The 26,089-nt window shown below is 40.8% G+C and overlaps 1 protein-coding gene across 1 annotated transcript in view; it reads left to right on the forward strand.

Moving 5' to 3' along the window:
• The first annotated feature begins 19,364 nt into the window (after positions 1-19,364).
• The window catches only part of LOC126336742 (uncharacterized), a 31,074-nt gene continuing 24,349 nt past the window's right edge, over positions 19,365-26,089 (forward strand). Inside the window, exon 1 of the mRNA XM_050000736.1 lies at positions 19,365-24,889. Coding sequence (XP_049856693.1) covers positions 19,580-21,070 — 1,491 coding nt within the window. The 5' untranslated portion in view covers positions 19,365-19,579 and the 3' untranslated portion in view covers positions 21,071-24,889. The remainder of the gene's footprint in view (positions 24,890-26,089) is intronic.

Genomic DNA, 26,089 nt, shown 5'->3' on the forward strand with positions numbered 1-26,089 from the left:
GTAAACTTTATTGACATTGTATCTACTGATAAGAAGATTGATAGCAGTTATAGTACTGTGAGTCAAATTCTCAGTTATCTGACTGACAATGATGAATAATTGCTTATTCTTAATGACATGTTTTAGCACTCTGGTTTGCCATATATTTAATGAATCCCTCCAACAAGGTATCATCCCAGATAAATGAACCATGCCATTGTCAAACCATTATTCAAGAAAGGAGATAAAACATATTTCAAACTACTGCCCAATTTCCCTTTTAACATGCTTCTCCAAATTTCTTGAGAAACTTATACATTAAAGAATTGCGCAATATCTAAACATCCACAAGGCTCTTAGCCACTGCTGAATTGGAATCCAAACAGGACTATTGACTGATGATGCTATGTTTTCTTTTACCAATAATGTTTTAGAAGCACTGAACAAGACATTGGCTTCAATACACTGAGGACAGTAGCTAGTGTGTGTGCGCTGCCACAAAGCTGGAGCAATTCTTCAGACTGCTGAGACTTTGAATTGCCACATCCTCTCTGTTGTTTGTAGTCTGCAAACCACCACTGAACTAACGCCCTGACCACAGACTCAGCAGAAACATTTGGCCTGGTACCACTTCTGGCTGCTCATGACACAAACAATGACTGTAAAAGGCAGCAGTAGCCATAGAGTAAGGCAATTTTTACATGAATGTGGGAAAAGCTGGCTTTGAGCATGCTGGTGTGAACACGTGCCCTGCCACTTTGCTGCATTAACAATTCTCACACATATGCAGCCAGCTGTAACAACCTATCTGTATGCCTGCCCAAACTGCTTTAATAACTATCAGCTGTGCAGAGGAATAGATACCAGGATGAGTGAAGTTGTGGTATACATCAAACACTTTATGTCACCACATTCTGTCTGGCTAATGTATACCATCAGCATAGGGGACACCTCCAGTAGGGCTCTCATACTGTAACCAAATGATGCAAATACCACTGGTAGTAATTTAGCATCCCTACGAACTTGCATGTCAGCCTCCATATCCAAGATTGCTGACACATGCCTGAGCAGTGTCACTTGATTCAGTCACAAGTCAGTTAAAATCCTGGTGGTGGGTGACACTTTCACTGCCAATATTTGACCAAAAGGAAGAGGAGAGATGGTGGCATAAAATTTCTGGTCACCTATCTTTGCAATAATGTCCTGGGTTAAATTCCAAGGCTCTCCACAGTGTCTCATGAAGCAAGGGCATGTGACACTGTTGATGGTGATCCATCTGTCAGATGGAGATTTTAAGATCAGCAGTCCCCTTAGTGCTTTCCAATAGTAGATGGTTATGTGCAACTACTGGGTTTCACTACAAAACAATCATCACAGTCACTCTCACCATATAGATACATACAAAACACTTAATCACAGGTTGAAGGAAGGCAACAGCAAACCACCTCCACTAGAACCTTGCCATGAATGGCAGTGCAGGATCCCTGCATCTGCTCCTATTATGCACATTCCCTGACTATGTGACTATCTATCTATGAACCTGCATAGTCCTTTGAATGTAGGAGGCATCAGCATCTGGTGAATGGCCTCAACCCTCTCAGAGAGGTAGGGAGGGGTGGGGGAGGGTATGCTTACAATTGAGGATGCTTACCCATAAAATGCACTAACCTTTTTGCAATAACACATTTTTCTCTGTTAATTAGTATGCTGTACTCATACAAACATTAAAATAGCATTCACAAGTGTTCTGCATGTTGCTGCTGTGTCTCAAGAAATACTAAAATATCATCCATAAATGAGAGTGCTCTGAGCACTTCTTGCAGTGCCCAGTGCCCCACCCAATAATTTAAGATCATAATTAGTTGTATTATGCATTGTAAAATCACAAAATTATGTTGGAATTATTTATTTTCCCTGTTTTACCATAGTTACCTTTTAAAATACATTCAGTAATGAGTTAAAACAAATAATTATTATGTTAGTAAGCAATTTAATGGGAGCCGGCATAATGAAAATGAGGATATTAACATTTTTTGGTTTTTTTCATTACAGAATTATTTAGAATTTTCTGAATGAAACAAATAAAGTTTCACCCTTCTAGTGAATTCTAAGTGGGTATTTTATTGCTGCAAAGTTGATGCACCATGAGAATGGTTGTAAAAACTTGGTGTGTCACCTCTGACGGCGCTACGCACTGGCTGCAAGCAGGGTATCTTTGCAGAATTAGACAGTGTTTTGTTTTCCAACGTTGTATGGCTTAACCTCTGTGACAAGTGACTGTTCATACTGGTAAACATAAATGCTATACCATGAGTGTTGAGCTGTGGAGATTGCTTTGTGTTGTTTAGCTGTTCAATTTTGCGTATTTGACGAATTTTGCTCATACCTGTTTTATGTATTTGGGTACAGGATATCAATATGCCCTATTTCAGCAATCAAGTGTTTAAGAAAAGGCACAATGAGTGGCAGAATAAATCTTTTTTTGTTTTGAAGGGAGATGCTGCTCAGACTGCTTCACCAACTACTCCAAATGAATGTGATAAACTTCTTCAGCAAGAAACTTTGTGACAGCAAAGAAAAATTTGAAAACTATGAAAGTGACAGTAATGATGTGAATGGAATAATTAACATTTCCTTGCTCTCTAACATTTTGAAACATAACATATTATGTCAAGTTTGTAAAGAAAGAGGGCTGCAATTGAAAATAACTTAACATATTGGTTTGGCATGTAAAATGTTATTGAAGTGTAACAAATGTGCTGCAGAAGTTTAATTTTCTAACTCTAACAGTATTCCTTGTAGTGGTAATAGTGGAAAGAAGGTGTATGATATAAATGTTTGGCTAGTGTATGGCTTGCATTGCATAGGCAAGGGCAGTGCTGTAGGGACAATGTTATTTGGAATTATGAACTTGCCAAAACAACTAACCAAGTTTGGATTTTATAATGAATTGGTGGGATCTTCTGCTGAAGATATTGCTCAAGCAACAATGAAGAAAGAAGTCGAAGCTGTGATGGATAATGGGAATTGTAGAGACTTAACTGTTGCTTGGATCATGGCAATGCAGAGGTCATAAATCTCTAAATGGAGTTGTGACAGCTATCAGTGGAGACAGTTGAAAAGTAACTGATATTGATATTATCTCAAATCATTTTAGATGTAAGGGAAATAGTGAAAGTTGTGAATCAAATTTTCACAGCACAAGAGGAATGATGGAAGTAGAGATAGTGAAAGTAATTTTTTCCAGATCACAGGACTTGTATAATGTGCGATACACTAACTATCTAGGAGATGGTGATTCTAAGGAATATAAAGCTGTAGAGGAACTCAAACCTTATGGCAATGAAATTCACATTAAAAAACAGGTGTGCATTGGACATGTGCAGAAGTACACAAACTAAAGCAGACATTGGGATCCCAGAAGCTTAGTGATGGTAAGATCCTTGGGGGAAGAGGGAGATTGACAGATGAAGCAACTGTTAGAATGCAGAGGTATTATGGGTGTGCACTTAGATAAAATATAAGAAGCATTGAGCACATGAGGAGAGCAGAATGGACATAATTTTCATTGCATCAACAAATGATTACCCACAACATGCACTGTGCCCCACAGGTGATGACTCATTGTGTAAGTACCAATCAGGAAAGGAATATGCCCATAAAAACAGTTTTCCAAATGCTGTAATTGATGTAATTAAGCCCATATTCAGAGATTTATCACAGCCAAGTTTACTGGAAAAGAGGTTATGTGGGAAAACATAAAATCGAAATGAAAGTGTTAATAATTTAATTTGGATTGGGATTCCCAAAAGAGTGTTTGTACAGACAAAAAAATTGCATTTTGGAGTGTATGATGCAGTTGCAACATAAAATGAAGGAAATGTTATCAAATGTGATGTGCTGAAACATTTAGCTTTCAACCAGGACACAACACTATTTCCACAATGCACCTAATTGATGAAGAAAGACTAAGAAGTGCAGGAAGAAGAGATAAAACCTACAACATGCAGCAAAAAGGAAGAAAAGACTAGTGAAAAGGAAACTAACACTGGAAAAAGAGGAGGATCCTGACAATCCATCATATGGGGCCGGAATGTATTAAAAAAACTTTGGAAGCCATCTCCCATAACTTGAAAATTTTCATCTCTGAGGAACATTTTCTCAAAAACTGCTAACAGTATATCAATGACACTTATACACAATATTGTTTACTTCTTTTCCTTGATTTTTATAGTAAATTGTAAAAAATATTGTATAATTCAAGAGTTATAGAAGAAAAAGTGCAAACATTTTAGAGAAAAAAAGAAGCATATCTTTTTTAAGAAAATTGTAAAACAAAAACCAATAAATATTTCTTAACATGACATTATAACTTTGTAGAGAAATATTCACTGAACATTTAGTCCAAATTTCAGAGCAATACGTTTAATGGTTTCAGAAAATATGTTCCTTCTATTTTCTAAAATTAACGTGGAGGAGATGGATCATTCCGGCTCCCCATAAATGAAAACGAATGATGTTAACCATGATAGTGTTATGGCACTGCGGGTGCACTTAGAATTTTTCCCAGTACGCGAAACTTCAGGTAGAGTCTGGTACCGGCAGGCCAGTGGTGTGGTCGCAGCAACCCTGTGCTTTGCATCTCCTTGACACTTCATGACATTATGATGGCACGGCTATATAAAGACCACCCTGTTGTTGCAGTCATTATGTGTGGATAGTTTCCTTCAGTGCATGCTGGAGATGTGTTTAGTGTTCCGACTTTAATGTCCAGTGGATTATATTACATGATTATATTTTATTCGTTTACTTTAGTCTCTTAGTGTATTGTGAATTAAGTTTGAAATGGATAAATTTGTTACCATAAAGGGGCGCTTGGAAGTTGATGATACTGCAAGTCAATCTCCAACAATTATTGTGTCATCAATTGCTTCGTCGTCTTCAGGCGAGAACCTTTCACAGCTGATACCTGGATAATCCAGTAAGGGAAGATCATCTCAGAAGTCTTGGTTGATCAAATATACATGGCTAGAATATGAAGCAGCAACCAGAAAAGTTTTTTGCAAAACCTGCAAAGAGGCAGATGCTAAAAATCTATTACAATTTTCTTCAAAAAAAAAGAAGATGCATTTACTTCCATAGTGTTTTCTAACTGGAAAAAGGTTTTGGAAAAATTCTGTCTTCATGAAGATACATTTATGCATGAAGAAGGTGATCTGAAACTAAATTCTATCACTAAGGGAAGTGTGGCATCTCAATTGAATGAACAGTTAGATAGTGATATGAAGAAAGGCCGTTTAGCTCTTGAGACATTTTTTACTACTGTGCCATTTCTATGCCAACAAAGACTAGCAATTAGAGGGCACAAAGATGTAAGCTCAAATTTTTTGCAGTTGTTGGAACTCTGAAAGAATGACATATCTGAGTTTAAAGATTGGTTAAGGCGTTCGGGGTATAAGAGGACATCCCACAATATTCAAAATTAGAACACTGATCTGCTAGGAAAGTCTGTGTTGCGAAAGTTATTGGCTTCAGTCAAGAAGACTCTACATTTTTCTATTACGGTTGACAAAACAAGTGATTCTTCAATTCATGAACAAGTGTCATTTTGTATTTGTACTGTCGATGATCCCTTAATCATCAACGAAGACTCTATTGGCTTATATGAGACCCCCAACACTGAATCACAAACTCTGTTTAGTATTGTAAAAGACGTTTTTGCTCGTCTTGATGTGTCAATGGATAACTTTAGAGGCCAGTGCTATGATGGTGCCTAGAATATGAGAGGCAAGGTCAAAGGACTAAAAAATTTAGTTTTGCATATAAAACCAATAGCACGTTACGTGCACTGCACTGGTCACAGCTTAAACTTGGCAGTTGTAGACAGTCTTTGACATCTTACTTCTATGAGGGATATTATGGCTTTAGCCAAGAACTTAATAAACACCGTAAGGGAGTCCTACAAAAGGCTGGGACTTCTCAGAAGCATACGCTGTGAGAGCGCCAACGACCAAACTGGTCTACGACCCCTTTGCCTGACTTGATGGACTATGCGAGCTTCTAGTATCTTGAGAATATTGAAAAACTTTAAAGAATTTCTAGAGTTTTTTTTCAAACGTTCTCTGCAGAGGACAAAACAGAAACAGGTTAAAAATGTGCAGACTACCTTGAGTCAGTGTTACAATTCAAGACATTTCATTTACATCTTTATTGCCTTGCAATGAACCCAGTAGAGGATGTCAACGAAAAAATTCAATGCCCTCGTTTAAGTTTCGCTGATTTGGAAAAAGTATATGACGGCTTGATTTGTATATTGAATGGAAGGCGTGATAGTTTTGAACACTTTTGGAAATTCTGTTTATAAGAAAAACGTTCACAAGTTGATGATTCCTCGCTTCCTGGGAATGGAAGTATACCAAAGAAGTATGAAAACAACGAAGCCAGCTCACGGAACACTTTCAAAACCTCAAAGGAATACTACAAAGCTATTCATATTGAAGTTTTTGAAACAGTGCGTCCTTACATTACTGAGCGGTTTAGTTCAACTGGACTCAAACAGGTCATTGCAGCTGAACAAGACTCCTTGCTTTTAGTAAACGGAGGTGAAACAAATTTGGAAAAATTAACCAAGTTTTCAAAAATGACGTGGACATTGAGAGACTGTGCTTACACTTGAATGTATAGCTGATATCCCTAATAAAAAGCAACTAGTCTTACAAGGTGAACAACTTTGCCTCCGTCGTTTTTTCCCCATCATTTGAGGCTTTAATGAAACAAATTCGTTACACATGTATCATTCAAAGTATTTTCCATCGCTGGCCACTACTTTATCCCATCTTTCGGGCACTGTACAAATCCTGCGTCGAAAAAATTGTTCGTCTTTTGAAGCGATCCACGAATCTATCCAATTTGTGAATTCTTCATGAGATCGGAAGTGTTGGTCAGCTAGGCTGTGCGCCATTGATCTAAACAGGTCATAGTCAGAGGGAGCAATGTGTAAAGAATACGGCGGGTGGGGTAGGACTTCCCATTTTAACGTTTCCAAGTACGTTTTGACCTATTTTGCAACGTGGGGTCGAGCGTTGTCGTTCTGAAAAATCACTTTATCGTGCCTTTCGCTGTATTGCTGCCGTTTGACTTTTAATGCTCTGCTCAAACGCAAGGATTGCGTTCGATAACGAGCACCTGTGATTGTTTCACTTGATTTTAACACCTCATAGTACATGACGCCGAGCTGGTCCCACCAAAAGCAGATCATGATCTTGTTTGGCCGTCGTCGTGGAAGCATGGCCGGGATATCCCCATGGTTTTATGCATTTGGGGTTATCGTAATGAACCTATTTTTCGTCCTCGGTCATAATTCGATGCAGAAATCCCTTCCATTTTTGCCTCTGAAACAACTGTTCACAAACTCGTTCAACATCTCTTGGTTTCAACTCACATGGGACCCAAATTCCTTCTTTGGAAATCATGCCCATAGCCTTGAGACGTTTTGAAATGGCTTGCTGTCTCATTCCCAGTAATCGTGCCAATTCTTCTCTAACAACCCACGGAGTTCTCTATTATATGCTGTTAATTGTGCTACCTTTTCCAACAATAGCCGGCCGGAGTGGCAGAGCGGTTCTAGGCGCTACAGTCTGCACCCGCGCGACCGCTACGGTCGAAGGTTCGACTTCTGCCTCGGGCATGGATGTGTGTGATGTCCTTAGGTTATTTAGGTTTAAGTAGTTCTAAGTTCTAGGGGACTGATGACCTCAGATGTTAAGTCCCATAGTGCTCAGAGCCATTCGAACCATTTTTCCAACAATAATTGTACTGCTTCCAGCTCTGACACATCTTGCCCCTCTGTCTATGTCGAATCTTTGTCTTTGACTACACTCATTTTGAGAACTAACGTTCACAAGGAAAGAAAACAAAATACATTAATTTCTCACCTCTAATCATGAGCCCTCTTGCCTCTTGGCATTGCCTAGACATATGCCCCCAACGATTACGTGTATAAAGTTTTACTGGAACTGATTCTGTTAACGGCACTGAGTGGCCCTCAGAGTTACATTGTGCACATCTAAGGGACGCTGACCAATCGTGACTTCCATTACCTCTAAAATTAGACAAATCCACTGGTTCTCTGCTCACAATAAAATCTACTTTGCGAAATGCATGATCGTCAAACCTTTTCCCGATGACCAAAAGACAATTAAAAATTTTTGGACTCACCATGCCGTCGGCTGTAGGTTCAGACATCACTCTAAGAAGGCGACATCGATGACCTGACACCAGCGTTAGGTGACCCATGGATTGTCACTCTTGGGGAGTGAAACGAGATGTCAAGACAACAGTAGATCTGTCTAAGTATATCATAAACAGCTTGGCAAAAGCGTCCAGTTAACTATCATGCGAAGCAACAGACGTCCAGCACTGCTGCCAGCGCAAAGATGGGGCCGAGTACGGACCACCTGAATCCCACTGTCAGTGACGTCTCCAGCTGCGACGACCATAATGATAGTGCAGCAGATCAGCTGACAATTCCGTGGGGGTAGTACTGACCTCCCTCCAGCAAGAGTACGGCTCTCTGCTACAGCAGTGGGTGCTTGCATAACTCACAGCAAGCTGTCCTGCCCCGTGGTCGAACAGCGACACCCGAACTGCATTCTGGTATGTCACTCCAGGCGTCATGATGTAGGCTGTGATACTGATATGAGAATTTCCAGTGCACAAATGGCTCAGTACTTATACACTCCAGACTATGTTCATTTAGAACCTAAGGCATATACTGTAAACACTTCCATTGTGGCAAGTGAGGAAAGTGTTCCGTCCTCCAACCTGCATATTGCAGCGTCGGTTGTTACCATACCGTGGCCAGCTGGCTCTGGTTCGCAACGCCTGTCGGTCATGTTTTGCTTCAAAATGCAGAACACTCGTGCTGCGTGCAGCTGGCTCTGTTGTAACTCACTGCCGCTCTGTTGTACCATTTGACCGATTACGGTCGATACGTTACAATTAGCTGCAGAAGGAGGTTGAGCCTTCTGGTCCTCGAATGAGGGTGTGCCTTTGGGTCCCACTCTTGACACAGATTTTGTCGCCTCACTGCAACACCCTGCATATCGTTGAGAGCTTTTGTGGTGTTGTACAGCATGAAGCTGGCCGTATTCTGCTAATGAAATCAGAAACTTGCAACTCTTACAAGTGCACCTTTGGCACCAAACTTTTTCTGTAATAGTGTGACCTTCAAACACAGAATACTGGTTGTCAATAGGGCATTCCCCTTCTTTCTTCCGCGCCTCATCTGCACACACGTCAAAAGGGACACTTTTTGTATAAAATCGAATCCTGGCTAGATACGCAAAGTGGTAAAGACAGTAATGAAAAAAACAGTGCATTCTGAGCATGTATGTGCTCTAATAATCACAGATTTAACACAGAAAACACAACAGAAATTCTTATACTAATAATCATTCCTTATGCACATTACAAGCTGTCTGCTACTTGAGAAATTACTCGATAGAAAGGCCCCTCCACTCCAGCTAATGCCTTTAACTGGTAACTTAGTTGTGAGCAAATGTATTGATTGCTTTGATTGTTTAGACCTGTGTGTCTGCGTCCGGTAAACGACGAACGCGTGCAGAGCTCGAGCCTGCGTACTGTGGCAGCAGGGTTGCGAAGATATCAACAGCAAGCACTCTAAATGTAATAAATGAGGAACGTGCAGTCAAGTGTTAGGATGGATGAGCAGTCAGTTACGCTTGAGACGTCGTGCTGTTCGGACGTGTGATATCTTCAATTCCACTGTAGTGTTGCAAGCTGCGAATAGTCATACTTTACTTTTTTGTACTGTGTCAACGTTCTGTTTTTGTTCATCGTAACACTGTGCTGGAGTTTTTTTGTTCCGTGTTAGTGGTTTCGGTCGCATGCTTGTCGTCATGACGTCCAGGAGGTTTCCCAGGAAATGTACACTATGTCTTGAGTTCGACAAGTCTACGAGAAATGTCCAACCAAGCTCGTTAGAAGTGCACTACTTGATAGTCGATGTCATCGGTATCATCTCAGATCAAGTCCACACTGCGTATTATGACACAGAGCTCTACTATGGTTTTTTTGTGAAGAAATGGTTCAAATGGCTCTGAGCACTATGGGACTTAACTGCTGAGGTCATCAGTCCCCTAGAACTTAGAACTACTTAAACGTAACTAACCTAAGGACATCACACACGCCCATGCCCGAGGCAGGATTCGAGCCTGCGACCGTAGCGGTCACGCGGTTCCTGACTGTAGCGCCTAGAACCGCTCGGCCACTCCGGCCGGCTTTTTGTGAAGCTGCACAGTCGAGTGCTGACGGAAAAGATTCTGCTTCAACAAGGGTGAAAGGCTACCTTCCGTCACTGTAACGCCTCGGTGAGTAATGTTCTCATTTACAATGCTGATACAGAGTATACAAACGTCCGTGTGTTTAATCTGCCACATGAAGAAATTTTAACAAATTGTGGGGAAATGAAGTCTATCCGTAATGAACAGTGGACGAGCAAACATCGATTACAGTGTTTTTAGCGGCATAAAGTCGGTGGAAATATATCAGGCATAACATCCCCTCTCATCTCATTGTTTGTGTGTACAACGCGCGCGTAACATACAATGGGCATATAGGCACCTGTCTGATCTGTAATAATTATGGCCATGTCCGAACTCATTGTGCAAAACAGGTGTCTGTTTTAAAAAAATACGTCAGAACAGCACTGAAAATTGACTTTAGCCGACCCTGTGAAACAAAACGGAATACTGGATACTGACGGGTTACCACAGGAGCCTGGCCTGCCAGCAGTAGCGTTCTCTCCTTTACTCAGCCGGCAGCAGCCAAGCCTACCACCCGCAATTGAAGTGCAACCAGTAAACAACAAGAGCTGTCGGACGTGTGAGGCAAACAGCACATACGATGAAGCTACCCGACTTGGTGCAGGTCGTGCATCACGAACGTCAGAAGACCGTGCCTGAAACGACTACTTATCAGTAGTAGCAGTAGATGTAGCAACTGCTGACGTCACACCGAACGATACGTAAACGGTTCTTATCTCACAACAACGACAACCTGAGTCGACACCGAGCCCTTCGAAGACAGTGTTTCGATCAAAGCAAATAGAACCACAGCAACTCTTAGCTCTTGTTAAGGATGACAAGGCAGATAGCAGGTGTAAACATACTGACGAGAGCCCATCCTCGGTCCAAAACAAACAAGGAGCAGGGCCTGGCGTTCCCAAACAAGCAGCTACCAAGAGTAACGGTGTTAGCCGACAGCCTGTGGCTTAACTTCCGTATGCAAAGTAGCCCCAAGATGCGGTGCAAGATGCCATGGATATCAGTTTTGGCCTAGAGCCTCCGACTCCTCCGACTGCCGAGATGTATCCGACCAGTGGAAGGCGCTCATGCTGTCCAGCCTACTTCCCAGGCGCTGCTTAGGAAAAACGTGCACCAAGACTCAAAAGACGACACGACTGCCGGTCACAATGATCCCAGTCTGCAAATTTGGAATGAGACCAAGAGTTTTTAGTCAGTTTTAAAATATTGCGCTGTGCTAATGTCTCAAGCGTATAGAAGACACTACCAGAATACCAATTAGATTATGGGGAGGTTTACTATCTTTGGCCCGAAAAAAGCATGTTCTTTGAGAATTTTTTCTCGAGATGTGTTATAGATATCAACGTCAAATTTGATCAAAATGTTTATTGATATTTCCTCTACAAACTGGTATTTTTTCGACCGGAAATGTCGAAGAGCAAAGGCGGAAGTGCCGTCGGAACGAAACAAACTTTCGATGTAGACCTCCACGCGCGGCATGTCAAAGGTCAGCCGGCTCGCCTGAAATCAAAATTGAGTCTATGTTAGCGAAGTATATAAGATTGTTTAGGAGTTGTACCTTTCTTAAGTTATTTGGACCATAGGAAACTAAGTGGCGGTCATTTGAAAAAAAGGGTTTTATTGATCGATTTTTCGAATTCGTCGTCTTAGTAAAAATATTTATAGTTGATGGATCGGAATAAAAGTCGTACAACTCCTAGACAATTTAGTTACCTTCGTCGGAAACAAAGAATCATGCCAATCGGTTCAGTAGATTTGAAGTTACCATACCGCACGATAAAAAAAGTCATTTCGAGAAAGACGCGTTTGAAGTTTTGACCACATATAAATGCAATATTATGCAACTTACGTTCAATCTGGTATTCCGGGTCGATAAACTAGTCCTTCCACTTCCTCTTCCTCATAGAGGGCGCTCTACTCGATCTGGGCCATCCTGCGCTGCTCCAGAGCCGCTCGTACGGCCGGTGACAAGCGGTTTTCGGCCGCTTGAAGCCGGTGGTCGTCCGAATGTTTGGCGAACTGCGTCGAATACGAGTCCCAGGGTGACGTCCGTCGTTGTCATGGTCTTCAGAATTGCTGAATACTCTTCGTTGAAGCTGCTCACTGCCAGGGAAGTCGCAATCTCCACAGTCTTCACACCAGAATGCAAATACTTGGGAGCTAACTTCCGAACACAGGCGTTCAAACTTTCGTTTGAATTTTGTGTGTTTCCTCCCAAGCACCGGTACAATAACTCGTGCTCCGGAAGAAAAAAAACTGGTGCGTGAAAAAGGCCGATTTCAGGCAGGTGCATTTTTTTGTTCAACCGCGAATAACAAACATTTCCGTTCCGTATTCGGAAAAACCTTTTCAGGGTTGGATTATAAACACTTTTATGGATCCAAAAATTCAATTTAAAAAAAATCGATTTTTTGAACTAAAAGATAGTTAACCTCCCCTTAAATCTCCATTAAAAATAGCATCACTCGAACAATTTAAATACGAATCAGGAGATATTGTTTTCTTGCAGGAAGTTACTATTTTCATTTTGTCTATAACTGGTTTCAAAATAATAGCAAACTGGGCTCCAGAAGATAGCACAAGTACTGGTATTTAATGTTGGCAGGGCATTCCAGTAACCGAGATTGAAGTTTTAGATTCAGGCCGAGGGATCGGCTGTAAAATCTATGATGTAGCCCTGATTAACTCATACTCACCGTCAGGCAACAGTAAGAAGCCAGGATGTCCAGTTTTTACAAAGAAGAAGTTGTTTATCTATTAAGAAGAAACCTTCAAAACCTTTTAATGGGGAGGGGGGATGGCGATTTTTAACTTGTGTTACACAGAGTGTAACTTCAACTACTGCAAAGAGCTGCATGAGCTAATTCGAAAATTAAGTTTAAATGCGCTTGGGAACTTAAGTATCCCACCTTGGTGAAATCCATGTTTTTCATCTAGACCTCTTGCAGCCTTCTCGATAAAATGTATGTATCCGATGGTACAAGTGGCAGCATTCTTGCATTTGATGTGATCCCAGCAGATTTTTTCCGACCATTGCGCTCTTCCCGTGACTATTAACTTAAACACACAGCCTACAAAATTGTATAGATCCCAATGGATGTTAAACATTTCGTATCTGGGAGACGGAGAATCAATGGATGTTGTTATCGCCACGTGGAGTACCTACTGACGCTCGATCCATAATGATTCGCCTAAAGCTGACTGGTGGACCCATTTAGCAAACAGAAACTGAGGCACAGTTTAATCTACTACGGATCACGCACGCCGATGAACACCAAGAGTTCTATTACATTGTAATTCCTGAAATTAAACGTGTCGAGGCCAAACTTTTGGACTTGAAACGGAAGCAAATGGAAGGTCTGAAGATAAAGTAAAAACCTAAATCTGTTGTAGATGGAGGACATTTATGTACCGCTTAATTTGGCACCAGTCACCCGTTCACTGATGTCTTGGTAACAGACAACGGGAGATTACTCTGGAATCAAACGGAAATTGTTCATAACATACAACATTTTCAACAAATGTACTCTTCGGAGGAAGGAGATGGGACTTCCACTGAAGATGTGGTACATACTTTCGACAGAAAGGTTACTCAGGCTGGTAATTCGGAATTTTTATCGAATTTTACTGGAGACGAAGTCTTAAGGTGTATCACCAAATCGCCATGCAAGAAGTCATCTTGTCCCGACTGGCTCCCGAAAGAGTTTTATCTAAAGTTCTGGAATGTCATTGGCGGTACTTTTACTGAGATCGCCAATGAAATAATGAGGGGAAGTCCACTTCTACAGATTTTAAAGTAGGTGGAATTGAAACTTTCTGGCAGATTAAAACTGTGTGCCGGACCAAGACTCGGACTCGGGACCTTTGCCTTTCGCGGGCAAGTGCTGTACCAACTGAGCTACACAATCACAACTCACTCCCAGTCCTCGCAGCTTTACTTCTGCCAGTATCTCGTCTCCTACCTTCCAAACTTTACAGAACCTCTCCTGCGAGCTCTACAGAACTAGCACTACTGGAAGAAAGGAGTCGTGCTTGAGTAGCTCAGTTGGTAGAGCATTTGCCCGCGAAAGGCGAAGGTCCCGAGTTCGAGTCTCGGTCTGGCACACTGTTTTAATCTGCCAGGAAATTTCATATCAGCGCACACTCCTGTGCAGAGTGAAAATCTCCTTCTGGAAATAGGTGGACTTGTTTTAGTACCGAAGCAAACAGTTCATAAAGCAATAAACTACTTCCGCCCAGTTATGTTAAAGAACTTTGATTCTAAAATGATCGCCAGAGCAATCAATATCAAAATGACGCTCCTCCTTCAAATAAAATAGTAAATAAATAGCAATCCTATCATCCAGGAAGATCCATTATGACTTTAGTCGTGGAATATCGGGACTTTATGTCAGTAACTGCGGTGACTAATGTCTAAAGCATTTGACCGTAAAAGTCAATCACCACTATCTAGCTTGGGCAATGCCACAAGTATGATTTGATCAACTCGTTGTAGACGTAATCTGGAATATGATTACTGGAATAAATGCCAGAATCATCATCAACAGCTAACGAAGGTCACTAGATTACAAAGGGGCGTAACGCAGCAGCCACTGCCCAGAAGATTGTGCGTAAACCTAATTGGATTGGCTACCTTAGGCGGAAACCTCACTGTTTGAGCCTAGGCAGATGACGTTGCGGTTCTCTTACAGCGTGAATTGATGTCAGAATACTGAAAACTGAGACTGGCACCTAGGGCAAAGCCTTAGGAGAAAAACTAAGCGAGTATTAAATGTTATCAGAGACTGCGGCACTATCAGTGTATCGTGGACAACGGTTGTGGACCACCATACACTTTTATGAATCTTCATAGGTCGCTGCGCATAAAAATGGTAGCTAAAATTTGGAAGGATGCGACGAATAAAACCCAAGCTGTTATATTAGAAAATAATTGGCGGTCAACAGACCTTATCCAAAAAATAGAATTTTGGACACCAACTTACTCAACAGGTGACTCAGTTTGTAAGTAGGCTGTTTAGGTTCTTATATTGGTAACGCCACCGCCACGTAGCGCTCTGTATGAAAATCACTGTCTGTGCTGTGTGCAGTCTGTGGCTGGTTGGCATTGTTGTAATACTCTCCATTGTAGCGTTGGGCAGTTGGCTGTTAACAGCACATAGCGTTGCGCAGTTAGAGGTGAGCCGCCAGCAGTGGTGGATGTGGGGAGAGAAATGGCGGAGTTTTGAAATTTGTAAGACTGGATGTCATGAACTGCTATGTATATTATGATTTTTCAACACTATTTAGGTAAATACATTGTTTGTTCTCTATCAAAATCTTTCATTTGCTAACTATGCCTATTAGTAGTTAGTGCCTTCAGTAGTTTGAATCTTTTATTTAGCTGGCAGTAGTGGCGCTCACTGTATTGCAGTAGTTCGAGTAACGAAGATTTTTGGTGAGGTAAGTGATTTGTGAAAGGTATAGGTTAATGTTAGTCAGGGCCATTGTTTTGTAGGGATTTTTGAAAGATTACGTTGCGCTAAAAATATTGTGTGTCAGTTTAAGCACAGTCATGTATAATTTTTCTAAGGGGACATTTAATATGGCGACGAAAGATTATCTTCACACCTGAGCATTAAAACAAAACAGAGTAAATAATGTCTAAACGTCTTTACAAAGTAAATAACATATTATCAGAAAAATTCTACAACGTAATTCTCATCAGAGGAACACATAAAGACAGGATGAAACAAATACCCAAGGGTACACAAACACATAGTGGGATAACACAAGGAAAGGACAGGGTTTGTTGTCAGTGTAACATTTGGTACTGCAGTCCAACCCAAAACTTCATTCCATAGATTTTTCGTCTTATTTCAACCTTTGCTTCCACCAAAACATATCCAAGCATGCTTTCTGTATTTATATGTTCACATACTTCTTACCTCATTATTTATTTTCCATTATCTTACCTCATCATTTATTTCCAAGAAAATCCTACCTATACCTGCTTTCTGTACTTTTTTCGTATAGCTTCTCAACGCATTTGTCCCAATTCATCGCAGCTCATTCTCTTATATAATGTACCCCATATTAACACAAGAGTGATGCATCACAAAAACTTACTCTCCAAGAAAGTTAACGAGCCGTTAAAAAAAAATATTTACGTAATTCCTGTGAAGGGAAATGTCTATTTGTGTTCCCTCTTTTTAAGAAAGTAGATTATAAAATTATTGTTTAATGGATCTGTAGACAGAAAATATTTATATTAGTACAGCTATTAAATTTTATTTTAACCAATGCTGCAGTGTAGCTAGAAACTAGATATTAAACAAAATAGGCAAAGCAAGGCGTGAAACGTCTTTAACTAGCCATATAGCATTTCATAATGCAGTAAACAATTTTTCAACTAGCAAGACAATAGACGTGAAATGTTTTTCATCATTTCATTAGGCATTTCAGTAATTATCATAAATTAAGAGTTCCACAGTGTAATCATATTTTTTCAAGTTTGAGCGTGTCGTATTTGCGATGCTTTCTACAAAGCAATGTCAATAGCGAGGATAATGGCCTTTTTTTTTCTCCACCTGTGCCTCTGAAAGGCACACACTAATGCTTTTTTTCCCAGGCGACTGTCTTGCAGCTGAGTGCCCACGACGCATTACGTGCAGGTGGTCACTTAACTTTCTTACCGAAATATTTACGACACCAGTTTGCACTACAGTGACAGTCTCATATAAAAAAATTTCACAGGCTGAGAATTTGCGTTACAAATGTGTAGAAACAAAATCCTATAAATATAATAGTGTGCAAAAAATTTTCGCCGGCGTTGTGATACATTCACGCATTTACACACATTTCATAACTCTTAAAGTACGATTCTTGGTTTCCAACATCCTTTTTCACAAAGCAGAATCCCTAACCACTATTCATTATTCCTTACTTTATTACACATATACATACTCGTAGACACTTCTTCAATATTTCATCATTATAAATATGTAGCATAATCAAATTCCTCATATTGCACCGATCCCCAAAACGTAAACTAAAAAGATTATGAAGATGTCCAGCAGGATCGTGTCGCGAGGCTGTATCTTCAAGTTATTTTACAATACCTCGTGAAGTCACGAGAGGCAAAAGGTTTGGATGTAACCGACGTCAGTTGGAAGGCAGAAGTACTGTACGTCAAAAGAACCTCCATGACCATTAACAGGGACACAGACAGTATCACATCAAAGCTGTTCCACATTGTACGCCCCCCCCCCCCCCCCCCCAAGTATAAAACAATCAACTGACATACTGGAGCTTAAATTAAAGACTCTAACACATTAATGAATTTTACCCCTAAAGAGCTACTCAGGAGAAAGTGGTTTAATGACAAAGACCTTGTTGCTGAATGGCAGAAGATAGATTACCCAAACCTGATTGAATCGAAACACCCAACCATCACAAGGAAGGCGGTCTGATAAAATATAAGTCTGGAAGTTCATACTTCATAAGTGATTTCAATTTCGTATAATTTAAAATTGTAAACAATGTAGTTCCAACTAAAGAAAACTAAACCGTACAGGGTTAAGTGATACTGACAGATGCTGCAACTGAGGTCTCGTCGATACACACACACAGATTTACTTGCTGTGAACAGCTAATAAACTGGTATTGGGTCAGAAGGAGATTAGCCGGCCGGAGTAGCCGTGCGGTTCTAGGCGCTACAGTCTGGAACAGAGAAACCGCTACGGTCGCAGGTTCGAATCCTGTCTCGGGCATTGCTGTGTGTGATGTCCTTAGGTTGGTTAGGTTTAATCAGTTCTAAGTTCTAGGCGACTGATGACCTCAGAAGTTAAGTAGCATAGTGCTCAGAGCCATTTGAACAATTTCAGAAGGAGATTAGCACACCCCACAAGAAGCACTGGAAATAATTATACCACCGACATACAACTCTGGCCGAAAAGTGGACAAAAGTGTAATATGGATGCTTGGGCGTTGTGTGTACAGCATCGTAAACAGAAATGAATATGCCGACTTCTGCACATTTCAAGATTACATGGAAACGATTCCCCGACGTCAAAAAGGACTTAGGCAATTTGTTAGCAATTCTGTTAGAGAATCAAAAAAATTGGATATTCATAGGTAATAACAGGCTCGTGGTCTTGCAGTAGCGTTCTCGCTTCCCGTGCATGGGGTCGGGGGTTCGATTTCCGGCGGGGTCAGGGATTTTCTCTGGCTCGAGATGACTGGGTGTTGTGTGTATTTCATCGTCATTTCATCCTCATTCACTCGCAAGTCGCCGTAGTGGCGTTAAATAAGTAAGGCAGCGGCGGCCGAACTGCCCTGCGAGGGGTCTCCCGGCCACTAATCCCATACGCTCATTATTATTTGTTATTATAACAGCCCAGTATCCTTTCATTTGAATATTTTTAGCGGAACAATGACGTAAATTCCGTCTTTTCACTTCATTTATTTATTAATGAGTTGTTTTTTTTGGCAAGAACGAATTATAGAAAAATTAAATGACGATACAAGAATAAATTCGTCTCGAGCAACAACTGAAGAAGATAAGTTTCCGTTTAGTACATTAAGGGAAAGATTTGGCTTGCAGTTGCAGACACTTAGCTCCTGTTAATCTACAGAAAGTATTTTATTTAGGCCAAGAAGCAAGGGCGTACTCTGAGTTTATGATCCAACAAGGCCGAGCGGTCTAAAGCGCCAGACTCAAGGAATTGCCTTCGCTGCAGGATTACTTTCACCCTTCCGGGCTTCCAATGAGGGCGTGAGTTCGAATCCCACTCACGACACAGATTTTTGTCCCTTCAGTGCAGCAGCCTGCAGCTCATGGAGAGATTTTCTGATGGGGCACAGTATGACACTGGCCATGTTCTACTAATATGAATTGGAAATTTGCATCAAATACAACCGCATCTACGGCACCAAACTGTTTCTGCGATAGTGTGAGCTTAAAACACGGAGTACTGGTTGCAAATAGGGCGTTCCCTTCCTCTGCCTTCACCCGCGTCACAGCCGCGCACACTCCGTAAGCGGCACTTGTGGCATAAAATCAATAGTTCGGTTCTAGCTGTCGACACGGTCGCACGTAAGCCTACATTACGTTTGCTCTCTGAACGTTGTTGTTACGCCAGTGTTATTTGTCTTCTGTATTCGTTGCAATCGTTTTCTGTGTGTTGCAAGTAGTGTGACTGTCTGTTAGTTCATCGTTTGTGTCGACTTCCGACGGAATTTCGGCACCGGCCGGAATTTCAAGGCTGCACCACAACATGGCAAGCTCCGTGAGAAAAAACACCGTCGCATTTTCCTTCGACAAGGAAACTCGTGGAGTTCAACCATCTATACTCGAAATACGTAACTGGATTACCAAGGTAATCGGCATTAGCTCCGAGTCTATTCATACCATGCAATTAGATGCTGACAACTACTGCATTTTCGTGAAGTTTGTAGATTCGGCAATGGTTGACCGTTTTTTGGAAAAATATGGTAGTGAAGTAGAATTTGTACACAAAGACGGGACAAAGAGTAGAGTAGGAATCAGTAATGTTGGCTCTATGATCAGCAATGTGCGTGTATTGAATATTCCTATTGAAGTAGATAATTCGAAAATTAAGGAAGCCCTAGAAGAGTACGGTGTAGTACACGAAATTGTTAATGAAAGATGGTCCCCCAAGTATAAGTTGCATTGTTTTAACGGCAATCGCTCGGTAGAAATGGAAGTGCAGGCGAACATTCCACCTTACATCTTTGTGGATGGTCACAAGGCCCGTGTCATTTATACAGGTCAAGTCTCGACATGTTATATGTGTAATGAGGCTCGTCGCCTCCGCCATGACAGCTCGCGTCGTGTTTTTGTTTTAAAACGCAATCGCTCGCTACGCCGGAAACGAACAATCAATGACTTTTTACCAAGATACGACAGAACTAAACCGACGACTGAAATAATTTCAGCTACCATTCACAGTGCTCCCGTCGCTGGAGTTAATAAATTTGCGCCTCTAAAATCCCCCAGTAATGATGAACAGCCATCCTACAAACGCAAGCTTAGAAACAAGAAGAGACCCCTTAAACATACTGACGACTCTTCATATGAAGAAACTGCTCGTAAAACGCTTGTAACCACGGAGCCAAAACCGTGTAGTGAAGAAACATTGGAAGAAGATGAGGGAATGCGAGTGGAAGTGGTGACACATTTAGGAGAAGAGAATTTAGTGATTGCAACAGAAAGTGTAACTGCTGAAACAAGAAACAAGAAGCGACGCCGTGAACATACTGACGACCATGCAGATGAAGAAACCTCTCGTAAAGCGCATGTAACCAGAAAGCCAAAACTGCGTAATAGAGAAACATTGGAAGAGGATGATGGAATGCGAGTGGAAGTGGTGACACATTTAGGAGAAGATGATTTAGTGATTACAAGAGAAAGTGTCACTGGTGATAGGGGCCCACTGGAGAATAATCATGAGATTGCAGTGCTAACAGCGGAACCGGAGGCGCAGCAGCTCACACTGCACGCTACACAAGAGGAAGAGCCCACTGAACAACATGCTGACTCCGAAGTGCGAGAGTACGCCGAAGGAAGAAGCACACGAGCGAAAGTGCTTAGGCAGCAGCCCGTCACAACAGTAAACACACCGCTGCTAAATATTGATAACTCGAACACCAACACTGGCCATCAAGATCGTCATCGGCGGAAACAGAAAAGCAAACGGAAAGTTGTCGTCATTTGTCGAATACGAAGTCATCAGAGAAGGAACTGATGAGGGAGCAGAAGAATCAAGCGACACTTAACACTGCACTATAAAGGGTTAAGGCAGAACTGTCAGATCAAGCGACTTATTAAAATAGAGTAGACTTATGAGTTCCGAAAACTACTAGTGTATAGTATGAAAAGCACTACCCTGTCCTTCATGCTGCAATTCCAAGTAGTTCTAGTTAAACTGATCGTGACTGAAAAATAGCTATTCTCTGTTACCTAGCGATGCAAGCGTGTCTCATTGCGACACTAAACATTAATAAAATACGCTCACTACTGAAATTGACAGCTTTAAAAGATTTTCTGTGTGAATAAGTGGCAGATATCGCCTTACTACAAGTTGCGATAACGGAATTCAAAATCACCTATTATTTCCAAGTTGTTAATGTCTCACATGAAGCAAATGTCGGAAATGCTTTTTTTAATCAACGAAGCGATTCCTTTGAGCGAGAAAGGAAGAACAGAAAAAACAGAACAGCGAAGAGCTGTAAGAATCAAAATTTTCGATGTCAGTTATTAATGTGTATGCCCCGTCAGGGAATTCCCATACTTTGGACAGAGCTAAATGTTTTAAACATGAACTCATTTATTTATTGAGGAAAAATCCATGTGACATAATTCGTTGTGATTTTAACTGTGTTTTAAACCGCAAGGACCATCGACCCATTTTTAAGTACTCATCTGAGTGAAAACAACTAGTCACCCACTTACAGCTCAAAGACGCATTGGAGGACCAACACCCAACAACAGTAGAGACTATATAGCAACAGACTCATGTAGCAGACCCGACAGGATTGATGTGACACGACACTTGGACAAAGTTTTATTTAAGACGGAAACGGTTCCATTGTATTTCGGCGACCATTGCAGCCTTTTAGTTTGTATTAAGTGTGCAACAGACACGTCTTTTGAGAATCAGTGAAAATTAAATGCCTCTATTTTTTTAAAAAAAAAAAAAAAAGTAGAACAAGCAGTATCAGAAGCATGGACAATGTGCCTACTCGCAGCAGACAGGCACCCAACCGTCATTGACTGATAGGCCAAAAGAATCAAACCTAAACTAAGATGATGTCTCATAAAATACAGCGCTGAACGATCCAGGGGTTGAAAAATAGTTTAGAGTTTTATTATAAACTATTAAGAGACTTGTACGAATTAGCGAACAAGGCCACCATTCGGCTGGCTGACATCAAGAAAATAAAAGCAAAATTTTTAAGTATTAAGAGTCAGCAAACGGAAGACCAAGTCAATCTCTGACAATGAAACAGCATTCTTGTACAACATTTAACGAGACACCAAGAATAAACGCAGAACTTTCATTGAAGAAGTCCATTCACTTGATGGTACAAAATAAGATTGACGATGAGGGTTATAGTTATAAAGACCACTTACACTACGCCAAACAAACTGACGATGAAGCGCTTGAGGAGTTCACAAACATTTTAGTCGCGCAGTTATCGGAAACAGATCACGAAATCATATCAATGAAGTGTTACAAGAGGCAATAGAAAGATATCGGGGATCAGACGGTCGTCCCATTGAACTTTATGCATGTTACTGGTTTTTACTTGGCGACAAGATTACATACATGCCAATGAGGTTATTAATGGAAAAATGATCCTTATTGAATTTAAGGAAATCAAAATAGCGTTGATTCCAAACAATAAAGGCAAAAACAATTGGAACAACTTCCCACGAATTTCGTTCACGAAGTCTACTTACAAAACTGTTATGCGATAATAAACAGAAGATTTTTATCTTTCATCAGAAAATTTTTCATTCACCGCCAGTCAAGTGCTGCAAATAGAATCATTTTTCAGAGCATATCATAATACAGGGACATCATTGCAAGTACCGCGGTAATCAATATAAAAAGTGGTCTATTGTTTATTGATATTCATAAAACCTTCGCTCATGTTAACCATAGATAACTTTCTCTGTCAACGGAAAAAATTACATTTTGTCCTTAGACTATCAATATAATAACCAACACTGCCATTGGTATAAATGCTAAGACAGCAATCAATGGCAGTGCACGGATCTGCAATGAAAAATTTATAACGGATTAAATTTATCAGTTCCTGCATTCTGTCTAAAGTTTACCCGATGGCACATGTTTTTCCCGCTACAAAAATAATAGCAAGACGAATAATATCAATTATAACAAATTACTTATGGCTAGGAGAAATTTCTCACTTCGACATGAAAATCGTTATAACGGACACCAGGAACGGGGATCTGGTTTTAGCAGACATGTAAAGCAAAGCGTCTGAATTTTCCTTCAAAAGAACTTTCAATATACTTCGAAGGAACCCAGAAAGTAAAATTTCCAAACTCTTCGAAGCCGTTAAGCCAGAAAGACTCCAACCCACGACTGATATGTGACTGATAAATGGTAGACAACAACATGTGAGCGCCTTCTGTACCGTGGCAACTTACCTTAGTGTCGAAATCAGATCCTCTCATAATATAACATCAAGGCACATCATCCGCGAGCCGAAGAAATATGAGGGGAGAAATAAAATAGAAAAATATTCAGGAATTTCAACTATGGTTCTATATAGCAAAATAGAAGTATTTTTGGACTATCTTCTGTTGGACTGGTTTCTGCGTGGTACAAGACAGTTAATAACGTCATCAGCACCAATGACTACACGCAGTTGGCTTAACCAAAACGAACGTTTGCGCCAATTGCAGTCTAGTGGACTCCCGTATGCACAGATTTACCTGTAGTGGTAGTATAATACCCAGAATTGCACCAGGCAACCAATAGCCTTTCTTACCAGGTTCTCAGTGGACTATATAACGCCTACGTCAATCTGCAGACCCCAAGAGACATACTTACTGCAATTCAAAAATAATGCTATACGCTGGTTATTGAGCAAATATATCAGCTATATTGTCAACAACTTAAGGTCTGACAATGATACAGACTTTCGCACAGACATACAATTTGGACAAAACCACTTCAGTAAATAAGCAGACGATAAGAAGAAGTATGGCAACATGCTGAAAATAGTATTCGAAGGAATGGGTGTGCGATAAAAATGAAAGAACATCAAGACACAAATAGACAACAAAATGACTAGTGAAAAGTAGTCTATTTCCTTGATATAATAATAGTTCTTAATAGTTCTAGTAGTTTTTAAAGAGAAAAAAAATTTATGGAATCCAACAAGTTCTTTGCAACTTCCAGTAAATGTTTCAGTCTTCAATAGTGTTTGTTGAAAGAATTTCATTTCAAGAACAGTTTATGTGTTTACCTTATGACTGATATTTATTTATATAATTTTTTTGTTTGTTACAAACGTACGACTTTTGAGAAGAAAATATATCTCCTCGGTTAATCCAGAAAGAAGTGGAAGGAAAAAATGGCAGAAAGCTGAAACTTCCGTTCCATTAATGCAACTATATTTTATGCTTAAGTGGGAGAACGGTAATGGTTTCACAAGATGAACACGATAAAAACAGTCTATGTACTCAAAAGAAAAAAATGTATGATTTGGTGGCAGGTATGGGGGAGGCATCGTGGCCAGGCCTCAGATCTTTTGACCCCTGCACACTTTGCCTCTCCCTGCCTGACACTGATAGGTTCCACATAAAAAAGAAAAAAAAGTGGTTAAAAAGGATCAGTGGTAGAGCACTTTTTAAAAAGGAGCGTAAGGCACGAGACTCAAGCAGACTGAAGCAGCAAGAGTCTTCTGGTTCACGAACGACGGCGCGAGTTCGAATCCAGTTGTGAGCCATCCTCTGAGCGGGACGGACGTGCGGCGGAGCCGGGCGTTCTTCCTTTGTCAACACCGATTGCGTCGCCGCGTACCAGGTTAGCCTGAGCTGCCAGCTGCTTTATGCGCTTCAGTGTATTGTTATGAAATACATATAATCATTTTTTGTAAATATCAAAGGAAAGGTACGATTAAATTTAGCTCTGAACGTAATTTTGTATGACCTAAGGCGATCGAAACCAAGATGTGGCTAAAGGAAAAAGTAAGAAAATTTTAAGATATTGTCGGCATTCACTTATCTTTTGTTTCAAATGTTGAACGTATTAAGATGAAAACTGTCGAACGATGCTGTTCAACTGTGGAGAATTGTGGTAGTGTCATGAGGTTCACTAATTTTGGTAGAGCGATCAGTGATTTTATTGTGTCTGGTGCTGGTTTGGGTATATGTACAGGTCGAATTTTTGAACTTGCTATTGAGATCCTTGCTGAGGAAATAAATTCTGCTCTAAAAGCCTGCGTTAGAACCATATAAAATTCCGCAGGAAGGTATTCGGAACCATATATGTTACCTGTTCTTAACCGAGTTCGTCAAGTCAAAATTGAAGTCCAGGAGCATATTCCGTCTTTTATCAATGTATGCGGGTATCGTACTCTTGTAATTTATGATGGATAACTTGCGCGGTGTGCAGTTCTGCTGAACAAATTCCCGCTGAATGTAACGGGCCGGGGTGGCCGAGCGGTTCTAGGCGCTACAGTCTGAACCGCGCGACCGCTACTGTTGGAGGTTCGAATCCTGCCTCAGGCATAGATGTGTGTGCTGTCCTTAGGTTAGTTAGGTTTAAGTAGTTCTAAGTTCTAGGGGACTGATGACCTTAGAAGTTAAGTCCCATAGTGCTGAGGGCCATTTGAACCATTTTGTAACGGGAGGCTCGTGTTACAGACATCTACTGGAGAGACTCCAAGTCTAAGCCCTGTAACCAGAGTGAAATTTTCATACGCCAATGCAACGACCGTTCGTGATTTCCGTAAAAGGGAACTGTCAAGATAGGCGGTAGAATCCGAAACAGAAGCAGACTCAAATATGAACGTAGAACTAGCACAAGCAGACAGTGACTCCATTGAACTACCATGTGAACACTGCCTCGATCATAACCGATGTGGACTCTGCTGTATCGCCATCTTGTGAGCATCAGTCTGGCAGTTGCCGCAAGGAAAGGCTACTCCAAATGAGCTATCCCACACGGAGAGCGTTTACGGACAGGATAGCAAATGGAAAGCAGGTATCCTTGAAGCATAGG

This window comes from Schistocerca gregaria, chromosome 2 (genome assembly GCF_023897955.1).
Source record: "Schistocerca gregaria isolate iqSchGreg1 chromosome 2, iqSchGreg1.2, whole genome shotgun sequence".
Taxonomy (NCBI): domain Eukaryota; kingdom Metazoa; phylum Arthropoda; class Insecta; order Orthoptera; family Acrididae; genus Schistocerca; species Schistocerca gregaria.